General features: G+C 38.5%; 1 protein-coding gene across 50 annotated transcripts in view; it reads left to right on the top strand.

The window, feature by feature from the left end:
- Positions 1-12,709, top strand: part of C2CD5 (C2 calcium dependent domain containing 5) — an 88,043-nt gene that overhangs the window by 22,209 nt on the left and 53,125 nt on the right. For 28 of the 50 annotated variants that reach the window (XM_083699901.1, XM_083699904.1, XM_083699893.1 and 25 more), the window contains 2 exons: positions 3,769-3,854; positions 8,957-9,065. In XM_083699901.1, the coding sequence (XP_083556027.1) occupies positions 3,769-3,854; positions 8,957-9,065 (195 nt within the window). Of the gene's footprint in view, positions 1-973; positions 1,166-3,768; positions 3,855-4,657; positions 4,691-8,956; positions 9,066-12,709 lie in introns of all 50 variants that reach the window. The other 22 variants (XM_083699877.1, XM_083699872.1, XM_083699870.1 and 19 more) reach the window with 2 other exon arrangements.

Raw genomic sequence — 12,709 nt, 5'->3', positions numbered from 1 at the left:
TTTGACTTGGAGTTTGTTGGATCTCAAACTCTGAAACTAGTTCCATGATCTCAAGAGAGGTTTAGACACATTCTGCTTGAAAAGCAAACCTCTATAATGCATGACAAATCAAGAAGAGTTTTCAAAAAAAGATTTCATACTGAAAGTTACTTCCTCATTCTACTGGTAGAACACTTCCCATCCGCTAAGTGCAACCATAGGCTACAATCACGTCTAACCAAATAGAGTATACTAATAGAAATGATGGTGTATATTCTTTCTAAATATATTACAAGTGTATATTGCTAAAAAAGGGTCAAGTTTTGCTGTCAGTGTAGGTTAAGTGTTAGTGATTACCATCTTCAGAATGCTACTTTGATGCAGCTTAGTCTTGATTTATGACTCGTGCTGTTTTTTGGTTTTTGGTTTTTTGCAAACCAGCAGAATAATCTTCCTAATAAAATGTTTCTAGCTGTTTTTCTAACACTGGTCATTACCCTAACATATATGTGGAGGAAATTGAGAAGATAGGAACTAAAAATAAAAACTTAGAGTAGATCAAACATGAAATAAAAATTAAAGGCTGTGTGGTTCAGGTTAAGAAATTCCAAAATTCTTCTGAAAAAGAAAATGTACATTTTTTAGGCTCGTGGAAAGTAGCTGTTCATCATCTGCAAGCAAATTTATTTTGAATATCAGAGTTTGAAATAAAAGTAAAAGCACATTGAAACCATTCCTGCTATTAAGGAAGAACAGTTTATTAAAGTATCATTTGAGTGTGCTCTTCATTCACATTGTAGTGCTGTATTTGTCATTTCACTTATTGTATGTCAGTAATAGCTCATTCATATTCTGTTAGGTTGTCTGTTCGTTTTTACAAAATTTGTTTTTGCTTGATTCATTTGGGGTTTTTTTCTTCATTTTGCTTTTTTTCTTTTTGATTTCTTTTTAGTCATCTTCTGAAATCTATCATCTCTACTGCTTCCCTCCACAGCACCTTCCCCCCAGGGACCTAGGATTTTCCTGTATCCCAGCTCCCCTACACTATCTTGTGATTCCCCACAGCTTAAACAGCCCTGTCTCCTTCTCTCTGGGTCTATCTCTAACCCTCTTCACTCTAGCCATGCCAACCCAATTCTGAGGAAAAGTGTTTCTTTCACTGAAGAGCTGCTTCTGGCTGCTTCTGGTAGGATCAATCTTAAATCGCCTTGCTGTTTTTTTTTAGTCCCACTATTGGCGCTGAGGGTAGTTTTTAAGCTTCTCTTGTTTTCGCTGCACACCCTTTTAAAACTCTGAAAACTGCTGGCTGCATGACGATAACAAAAGTCTACTCACTAAATGGGTTTTTCAACTTAATCAGCTCCCCCCCCCCCTTTAAAGTTTGGTCACCATTTAAAGAAACCTCATCCTTTTTATACTACAGACTTTTCTCTTTTTTTCTCCAAAAACTTTACTAAGCATTGGTAATTGGCTTGTTTTTCATCATTAGATGGTGATGTAATAATTCGTTTCCAGTCATTTTAAAATGTTCCTCTGTTTTACCTGGAACAAGCATTCATTCTTCCTCTTCAGGGCATTTCTATTACTCTGTTGACCATCATGTGGCCATCAGCCATATTTGGTTTCTGTCCTGCTTTGAATACCATTCCCAATATGCACCTCTGTTTTGCCTGTTATTTCTCTAGATTGCTTTGCTGAATACATACTTGGTTAGTGTTTGTCTACAGGTAGTGTTTTAGTTGTCCTTTCTTCTGCAAAAATATGTTTCATTTCCACAAATAGTCTTCATTCCATTCTGTCTTCGTTCTTAGTATTGTATAGTCCCTTGTAAGATATTAAATTAGATTGACAATACAGAATGGGACTATACAGATGCTAATGTTAGTTTCCTTATCCAAAAGCAGCTAAAAATATTCCCTTAGATTTTTTTTTTTTGTCCTTACTCTAGAATCTGGCACTTTTAATAAAAGGGGGGGCGATCAGCATCATGTAGATTACCAATATAAGTTCAAACACTTACAACCACTTTCTGCTTGCATTATTTGGATTTGTGAATTTGCAAGTGGTTAAAAAATTCCAACCACTTCAGATATTTTGTACGAAATTAATGTATGAATGGGTGGGAAATCTTACACCTTACCATGAGGTTATCTGTTCGAATTGTGGGTTTCTTTTTACTTGCCTTAAACAGATTAGTTTTTAGTCTAGTATAGGATGGTATTTAGTGTATGCATCAGTATTTGAATTGTCAATGGTATGGCTGTCCATATTTATTTGAGATAGGGATGCCTTTAAGGGGGGGCAAGGGACTGAGAGCCCCCCCCAATTTTCAAGAAAGTAGACAGGCCCCCTCAATATTCTGCAGCAATGTTCGCACACTGTGTGTGCATGCCATGTGACGTGCGCACATCACGCTCAAGTTGCACGGTGTGTGTGACACGTCAGCATGTCACACAGCGTGCGCGAGTGATGCCAGTGTGTTGTGCAGGCACAGTGTGCGCACGTTGTGTGGTACCGGCCCCCTCAATTGCAGGGGCAAGCCGCTGTGCCTGATTTGAGATATTTAGAGTGCCAGTGATGTTCTGTTTTGTAAGTGTTATGTGCTAATGGGTAAGACCCCTTTATTTCAGTGAGGCTTGCCCAAAAGCCGTTTCTGGTGGATCATATCTTACGAGAGAGAATACACATTTCATCACTGGGATTGTTATGATTTTTAGATGAGACTGATTCATATTGGTGTAAAGAAACTAGGCAGCATTGAAACAAGCCCTTAGCAAGTATATTGTAAAAAACATTACTGGCTTTGATAGTAGAAATTGCATAAGAAACACAGGAAGCTGCTTTCTGCGAAGTTAGACCTTTGGTCCACCTGCCTACACAGGCAGCTTCTCTCCAGAGTTTCAAGAAATAGTTTCCTTTCCCCACTTGCCAATGTCAGGGATTAAACCTTTGCATGTTTTCTACCCCTGTGCTGTTGCCTTCCTTATTATTTTAGATGCTCCTGCTGTGTGAACACTGAGGTGTAATGCCCCTAAATGCTTTAATACTTTACCCTGAGAATTTTACTGTAGAAACTAAAAGTGTTGACAGTTGCACGTTTGCCTTTCTAAATGCTCTGGGCTCATGTGAATATCATATAGTGCAAAACTCTAAGGTTTAGACCACTGTTGTGGTGCAAAAATATTCTATTACTCTGAAACATTTGAAAAGAGAAGTACATAAATAATCCAATTACCGTAATGTCAGGAGAAGAGAGTCACAATCTTTTGCCAACAGTACACTGAAACCTCTAAAACGATAGGTTTTACTTAACCACAATTTATGAGCATGCTGACAGATTTTTTTTATTCTAATTGAAGACCTGCTTGTAAAAGTTAGAGCTTGAAGCCTGAAGTTCCCAGTATTATCAGTGAAAGAAAGAAGAAACTATGCTTAAATCTTTCGACCTTCTACTGTTTTATTTCTATCTACACTAAATCTCTTTTAATTTTTCTGTACATGTTGATGGAAAATTTTGCCATCTTTTTGCTGCATCGGATAAATAAAAAAACATTATTAGGTCTTCTGTACAATTAGAAATAAAAAGACCGACACATTGTATTTATCAAAATATGGTTTTTTGTGCAAAGGTACATGGTAAATGATTTTGGCTTTCCGAATCTTGCAAGTTTGAACTTTCACAATTCTTACATTTGCATGTATATACCATGTTTTTTAAATGAAAATTCAGTATAATATATTATTTAGCTGTTTGATATGACTGCTTACTTACATGCTGATATCCTTTAGGAATGGGCAGTGGGAGTGCTGGAAAAGAAGGGGGGCCATTAAAAGCTCTGTTAAGACAGCAAACTCAGACGGCTTTGGAGCAAAGGGTAAGAAAAGCATGATGATCCTATTTTTAACTTGCATGTCTGAACCCGTCACTGTGGAAATGTCTCTTTATCAACTGCTAATTTCCTTGTTCATTAAACAACTGTTATCTCCTTATGTTGATCCTGAATTGTATGGGATTTAATCCTTGTTCAGATGGGAGAATTAGATATCCAAAACAAGGACATGCCATGGAGTATTCCACCATAAGTATGTACAGTGTTTCTGTCCTTTCTCCCAATTTGATAAACACTGTTGGATATCCATACTCAGACTCTAGAAAGCTCTAAAACAGAATTTAAAAAGCTAAATCTTCATGTAAATGAATTTGTGTGCCATGTCAAAGCAGCTATAACCTCCTCCAACTGCTCCCTAAGCTTGTATTTTTTAAGTGGCTATGAACTAGAACTATAAGCACATTCTGCCTAATGCAGCCTTTCTCAACCTGTGGGTCCCCAGATGCTGTTGAACTGCAACTCCCATCACCCCTAGCTAGCAGGGCCAGAGCTCAGGGATGATGGGAATTGTAGTCCAACAACATCTAGGGACCCACAGGTTGAGAACTGCTGGCCTAATGGATCTAAGCTCAACTGGATACCTGCACCTAAATTCTTTGTGAATTTCTGATTTCTTCACTAAAGACAAACTTTTACTTGGGTTTAGAGGACTGTACCAAATGTTATATACTTAACACTGTATATGCACACACCATTAAAATGCGAATTAATTCTATAATGAATAGCAACATTAAGTTTGTATAAGTTGGATGATTCTCTTTTCATTTCTTGTGTTACCCATTGCTAAGGGAGGATCGCCTCATAGGTTCTGTAGAAGGCGGGTATGTTCCAAATCATTGTGTGACATTTCTTTTAAGCCCTCTCTTTTTGTGTTAATTTTATTTTGAAAACCCCTTTCGAGTTCGGAGTTACATTTTAGGAATTTGGGATTATTTGTTAATAGTATTATTTCCAGATTCCCTTTAGAATCCTTCGGATGCAAATTTATAAAGATTTCTCCTCAGATCATTTAACAAATCCAAGTCCTCCTGCTTAACCAATAGTCCGCATGACTGTACATTTCATTTAACTTTTCATTTCATTTAAATAGCAATTCATATTGTTTATTTTGTAATGTTTAATTTGAAAATAAACTAACGCAAAAAGGAAGTTTTTACCCTGTGCCCCTGTCTTAGTAATTTAAATGTTTTGTGGGTTTTATATGTTGTTCGGGTTGATAAACTTCATTTTTAAACTCCCTTTGCAAGCTTTTAATACTTTGATGAATTCTTTATTAATACGTTTATTAGTCATGAACAATAATTATAAATGAGATACAACTTTGAAAAAAGCTGGGCTTAAAATGTATCTTTAAAAATGCCCTATACCTTCACACCGAAGAGTAGCATATAAACTCTGTGTGATGGTACATTGTGGGTCTAATTGGCATACTTGAAATATGCTTTAATTTTACATCTGCTTCTGTTTTCCCCTCTCCAGTCAAACCATTTGTTAGTCATCTGTAGTGCAACAAACCAAGTATTACAGCTATGTTCCTTCTATTGATTTTTGTGTGGATTATGCAGAAGTGTTTGTTCCTGTAGCCTGTACCAGTTTTAGGGGTTAGATTATAAGCCAGTAATGTGGCTAGGAAATAATTTCCAGGGGCTGGTTCTGATGTTACATTTGCTACTTAAGGAATGTAAGAAAATGGCTGAAGATGTATTAATGTTTGTTCTGAATTATTATATGTGCAAAAATAAACTCCCAATACTAAGGAAATAATATCATGGCAGTGAACAGCTTAAAATCAACAATAAAATTACATTCATAAAACAAGTACTGTACAAAAAAACACTACAAATTGGCAATCATTTTAATAAATCAACATAGTAGGATTACTTCTCAGAGTAGGCCTAGGTAAACAGATGAGTTGGATTAAAGGGACATCTAGTTCAAAACTCTTCTCTCCTAAAGCAGCTCCCTAGATGTCCCCAGGTGCCTCTCAAATTGGAAATAGTATAAGCAAAGTCTTAGATTGCTCATATATACTGGTATGCTGTGTTGTGCGATTGCACAGCTGGCTTTTTATTTTTATTTTTTTAAAAAACCCATTGACTTATAGTACAAGGAACTGGAGTGGAAATGGGTTGAGAGCTCTTGTGAGATGATTTATTGTTGATGTCTCCTGTGCAAATGCATTTTGCAGTCTTTTTATTATGCCTTTTTAATTGGAATACACGGGACGTAGGGCTCTTGTTGGCTATTGGTCATGAAACCTCTACATTTGGAGACTATATAACTCTGAATATCAGGACTAAATATAATTAGAAGTCATGAGATTAAAATGTAGATGGCATGGGACAGGCCTATGTATCATGAGCTAGAATATGGCAGATGCCAAAATTACGGTTTGGTTTTATATATTGATTAGTTTGCAAATTACACCAAACCATGGTTTGTGTTGCAAGGAAGTGCTGTAGTGAGTCTTGGGCTCGCGCCCTCCCCCTCTTGTTTCAGGCACGGAGATCAGAAACTTCTGTTTTAGATTATCCACAGTTTAGCATTATATCCAAAGCCTAAACAGTGGATAATCTTAACTGTCCTTAGTGAAAACAAGTCAGCATAAACAATGCTTTGAACTTGTCTTGTTTCCAATCACCATAGTTAAGACTGACCACAGTTTGTCAAGGTTTGGGCAACACAACAAAATGTGGTTAATGTAAAACAGAGGAAAAACTTATGAATGCCTCCTCACTGCCACCCTGGAAGAAGACGATGGTGGTGGGGGAACACACAGGCCAAAGGCTTGCTGCAGATCACCCTCATGGTTTAGCATTATAAGCAAATGATTCATTGCGAGTTTGAACTGGAAAAAAATGAGATGGCTTGAAATAATCATGGTAATGCAGGCTTAGAGGTTGCAAGAGTTGAATATCTTTTTTATTTTCCTTGTTCTTATCTCTTATTTCTTATTTAACTCTATTTCCCATCTCATTTTAGAACTGCCTATGAAATCTTGTGGGTTAGATATCTAGCTCTTTAAAAACACCATACCTCTCAGCAAAAACAAATATTCTGAAATGCTAAGAATCGCATATTTTATTTTCAGACTTTTAGAAGGTTTTTCAAAGTTTGTGCTTGGCTTGTTAATGGCTTCTTGGCTTCTTCCATGCTCCTCTTTGTACTGCTTTTTATAATCTAAGGAAGAATGTTAATGCTATGTAACTGAATCAGTAGATTATCCAGATTGTGAGCTTTATAGTATGAAAGTAGAGGCATCTGTCATTTTTCATGTCACAGTGTACGATGTGATAATGATTATTTTCTCCTTTCCTTTGCACTTACCAATCATAGGAACATTACGAAATAAACCATTGTTGCATGAACTTCCATTTATTTTTTGCATTGATGCTGTAGAACTGGCAAATGGAAACCCATCTTCTTTCCCCCCATAAACATGCTATATATTATTGTGTGCAGATCTGCATTAGACCAACCCATTTGGGGCCATCCCTGTTTAGAGACAAAAAGATAATCTTTCATAACAGATATAGTAGAACTCTGAATCTTATTCTCTAGATTCAGTTTTATACCTGAATCTTATTCTCTAGATTCAGTTTTATCCCTTAAGTAGAGTAGCCATGTTCAAGAAAAAGCTTCATGAAACATTTTAAAGTTGCATTTCTCTTTATTATTCTTTATGGGTTTTTGCTTGTAAATTCCATTTGTTTATGGGCTGTGTGACTACACAGAACATTTTCAGTTGCCCAGAAATTTCTGCTTGCTGGAGTCAAGACTCCCCCCCTTATCTTTGCATCTCTCTGAACATTAGCCCTGTGGTTTTGGAAAGAGTGGTGCTACTCCTCTACTTGTGCTTCATGTTCAGACCCACTCCTGCCATCCCTTTCCTCTTTCCCATCCATTCATTTCTTCCTTGTAGCCCTTCTCCTCCTGCCCTCTTGTGTCTGGAAAGCAGATGTACATGATTCGAACTTAAGGTTGCAATGGGAAGGGGAACTGCAGCCTGCAATCACCTAGTGTAGCCTAAACCTAATTTATGCCAATGCATGGGTGTTTCATGCTGTGTTAGGGATCAATAATGCCTGTACAATAATTTTAACTTGACCACCATTCCAAGTATTATCATAATAGCACAAGGTACATCATTACACTAGCATTGTAGATCGAAATTTCAGCACAAACATGGGGGTCATGGTGCCACTGTAATATGGCCTGATTGAAGTTAAGGAAAAATCCATGACTTTATTAGGTCCTAGATTCAGTATTTTTCAATACATTCTCCTCTCAGAGTAAAAAGACTGTTTAGCACCTATTAAAGCATTTGTTTGTCTTTTAATTGCCATTGTATAATGACTCTTTGAGGTCCTGTTTCTGCAAAATAATGGCAAAGTCCCTGAATAGTGTATTTATTTTTTATGAGACAAAAAATATGGAAGGTGAAGAAAATACCTAACTGCCAGAACAAAGATAGACTATAGGATTCCCAGCACAATTCATTGAGCATTTACTTAGAAGTAAATTACCGGTTTCCATGTGATTTAAACTCAGTATGGTTTCAACAGCAGCTATAGTAGTAGTAGTAGTAATTAATGTCTTGAGCTCCCTGGAAGAAAGGAAGGGAAAGAATGTAGTAATTAAACGTAAGAATTAAACAGGACTTACAAGTAAACACCACTAAGATCAGGCTCTAAGTCTCCTAATAATATCTCTACAATACTCCCTGATCCCTCTTAATGTACTCACTAGTACATTTTATTGAGTCCAGCACGAGGTACCCATTCTGGGCTTTAGGATTCCAGTGTCACAATATATAGTTAACATCCCAGCCCAGGAGCAGCATTATGAGGGGGAAAGTAGTGTCTTAACTGCTTTTGAGATGTCTGCTAACCCCACAGCGTGTTGGGTCTGTGGATGGCATACATTTTGCTTGTTTAATGCATAGTGTGTAAATCTTTAAAAAGCATTTTGCCAACTGTTCTGCTTTGCCTGTGTTTCAAGAGATACTTGCATGTTGATTGGTGAACAATAGGCCAAGCCCTTAAGATCAACTATAATTTCTTCCTTTTTTCTTCTTATCGGAACAGGAATTTCCTTTTTTTACTTTGACGGCCTTTCCTTCAGGCTTCCTTCTTCATGTAGGCGGTGTTGTCAGTGCTCGCTCAGTGAAGCTCCTGGATCGCATTCACAATCCTGGTATGTTACAGGAATAAATCTTGATATTTTGTTGTGACCTTGACACTCTGTATATTTATATATATTTATTGGAGGTAAGACCTTTGCAAAATGTTTTGAAGTGAAATAAACAAAGCTTTGAAGTGAAACAAACAACAGCCTTCTTGTAAATGTTTTCAATGTCATCGAGCTATTTAATTATAATGCCAGTGATATATAACATCAGAATCAATGACAGAACTGAATTCTCAAATTGTAAATCTTACTAGGACTCTCAAGAGAAAGTGTTCAAGTGCAAACTTGGATGTTTTTCTGTTTCAGCTCTTTTTAAATGTTTGAAAGTTGGCTATTGAGGATTCTTCCAGAACCTAGGAACAGCATGTCTAATTTTTTGTGTGATGAATCAAGGAAAATTGCATAAATTATCCTGAGATTTCCCTAGAATATTCTCTAAACATGAACAGAGTAAGATTTGGAAGTGAGGAATTGCATTTTTCAGCAAGTTAGAGGCAAGAGGTTAGAAATGGCTTTATTCAAACGGTGAGCTCCCAGCCTCTGGTCTGTTCCTCTTAGAACTAGAAAGCAAGTGTTTTTTTCCATTTAGCATTACCCATTTCCCAGTCTAATCTTTTTTTCCACTGGGCTTTAGTTAGGATAGGAAAGGGTGTAAGTTAGAGTTTGGTGGTGTCCCATTTACTCTAGACGAGCAGAGAAAGAGGAGCAAAAGAGGTTAGTGTTGGAAGTCCCAGAGGGAGTAATTCCCTAGACCAGGGGTAGTCAACCTTTTTATACCTAACGCCCATTAATGCACCTTTCTTGATGGTAAAATTTCCTTACCGCCCACCAGTGCTCGATGGAAGGAGGATTTAGCTAGCGCCGTAGAACCCCCTACCGCCCACCTAGAATCCTGAAATGCCCACTAGTGGGTGGTAGGGACCACGTTGTCAACCCCTGCCCTAGACTCCTCCCTTAAGGAAACATTTCACCCTGCTTTTCCTTGGATAGATTCAAAGTGTGATACTGGTGCTGGGAACTTAGTTGCCCTTTATCAGTTTCTTTAGACTCACAGCATAGACTACAACCCTGCTTCAGTCTCCTGTTACTCAGAGTAAGCTGTGGAGCCCTGTGGACTCGGGAAGGAGGGAAGGAATAAAGCCCTTGAGCTCAAGGTCCTAAAGGAAAAGGAGCAAGTGCCATTAATGCCACAAATCTAATTGTAAACATAAAAAATAAGAGTTATCTGGTGGGCACTAGGACACAACCAGATGAGATTGTATTCTTCCTGTTGCTTGAGGCAGGAAAACTCCGAAGGAAGGTCTCAGCCTCTGGGAATGTCAGTTTGTTTTCCCACCTCAGTTGCAGCAGATCTATATTCCCTTACTGCTCTTCTGGCCTTTGCTCCCAGTTCACCAAGTTGTCATTTTCACTGTTTTTGAGAATTCAGAGTGATTGCACTTAGTTACTGTGTTTCAATGTTTCAGTGTGTTGGGAATTTTATTTTCAGTCAGATGTCAGTTAAATTACCTCATTGTGGTGTGTCTCTTATTAACTGCCCTGTTACCTTTCCTATTTAATTGAGATCCTGTTTATTCAAATTAACTGAGTCTTTTAATTCATTCCTCTCATTTATTAATTCATTATTCCTCTCAATTCATTAATTGTGAAAATTGATTTTACTTGAATAATTATTTTGCTTGATTGAAGAAATTAACTGAACCTTTAAAAAAGCACAACCTCCCATTTATAATCCTTCTCGACTCCCCTATCTTGCTGCTTGGTAAAGGCTGTGAACAGTTCTAGGTAAAGGGACCCCTGACCGTTAGGTCCTGTCACGGACAACTCTGGGGTTGCGGGGCTCATCTCACTTTATTGGCCAAGGGAGCCAGCATACAGCTTCTGGGTCATGTGGCCAGCATGATTAAGCCGCTTCTGGTGAACCAGTGCACAGAAACGCCGTTGCGGTACCTATTTATCTACTTGCACTTTGACGTGCTTTCAAACTGCTAGGTTGGCAGGAGCAGGGACCGAGCAACGGGAGCTCACCCAGTTGCAGGGATTCAAACCGCTGACCTCCGGATTGGCAAGCCCTAGGCTCTGTGGTTTAGACCGCAGTGCCACCTGTGTCACTGCAGTTCTACTGACTGCTAAATACCTTGTTCTTTAAAGAAAGGTTCCTCTTCCTTTGTGCAGGGACTTTGTTGATAGAGGGCATAGTAACACCAATGGCCCAATTCCTCTCAAGAAGCAAGGTGTTGGAGCATGCAACAAGTCGACAAGGCATGCAAATAGATGTCTGCCACTTGAAGGTGAAACAGCACACCATGACCAACCCCGCAGTAGCAGTGGCAGCAGTGGGCAAGGAGATTCTACAGAACCTGATTGGCCAGCAGCGGGCAGAGGAGGTGGCCATCAGCTTCAGAGCTTGTGTACAGGCAAGCCAGATACAATGGTGAATGTCAACAAACACCAGTGAATCACAGAGATGAGAAACCTTCTGCAGATGATAGTGGATCTGGGTCAGCCCCAGATCAACAGGTCTTGTTGAATTCTGATAGCTCTTCAGGGTTTATGGCTATGGATTTTGAAGAACCCCCCTTGCCTGTAGCTCCAGTGTTTATGAGTTCTTCAGTGCAATTCAGTTACTTTGTCTGTATAAACAAGAAGATCTACTACTCCCTCTGCTCAGTGTATTGTACAGCAGCAAGCTGTTATTTTCTCCTAACACCTGTCACATTAAAACTAATACATGCTTAATGGCTGAGATTTCAGCAGAATTAGTCACAGCAAAACAGTATTCTACCACCACCCTTCCTAGACGAGTTGCAGGTTGCATTTTATCTGACATAGATTTCACTTCACCTAACTGTCATTGCAGACCCATTCCATAGGGGCTGTTGCCACTTCAGCAGCATTTTCCACTAACGTGCCTCTTCAGGAGGTTTGTGGGGCAGCCACTTGAGCTAGTCCAAGCTCAATTACTAGGAATTATAAGATTAAGACAAACATTTCTGCAGAAGCTGCATTTGGGAGGTGAATACCTACCCATAGATGTTAGGATTAGCTTTAGAGCATCCTGCTTTATGGTATCTAGTGCCTACTAGAAAAGGGACTATTGGTTCTATATGAAAGGTGTTTTTGAGTGGCCACTAGAACATCCACAATGCATCCTAGACTGACTGACAAGCTTATAGTTAAGATTTGGTGTTAGGTGTGGACTGTCCATATAGTAACCTTGTGTCTTTATATGTTATATGTAGTTGTCTTAATTTTTGGCTGTGGTGTTTGTTAGTTGAATGGTTGATCATAGTATTAAGCAGTTTTTGCACTTGGCCAGAAGGTGAACTGACATTCTTACGGAAACTTCAAGGGAGGGATAAGAGATTGCTTTCTCTGGAGTGATAACATTTTCCTACCTTAAGCAACAGAAGGACCACAATCCCACTTGGTGGTATCCTAGTGCCCACTCAGAAACACCCTTCAGATCAGTCCCTTTTCTTCTAATTCCTCCTTATTCCTCTGTACTCTTCCTGCTCTAAGGAATTCTGGAGAAGACTGGATAGTTATGGGAAAGGCAAAGAGCCAATTAAGTATTCTTCATGTGGAACTTTTCCTAATATTAACTGTTCCACAGATCCTGTCCATATGATGAGGCCAACTCCAAAACC

The sequence above is a fragment of the Podarcis gaigeae genome, assembly GCF_964106915.1.
Source record: "Podarcis gaigeae genome assembly, chromosome: 10".
Taxonomy (NCBI): Eukaryota; Metazoa; Chordata; class Lepidosauria; order Squamata; family Lacertidae; genus Podarcis; species Podarcis gaigeae.
Note: the sequence above shows the minus strand (reverse complement) of the source record. Positions and strands in the feature narration are given on the sequence as shown.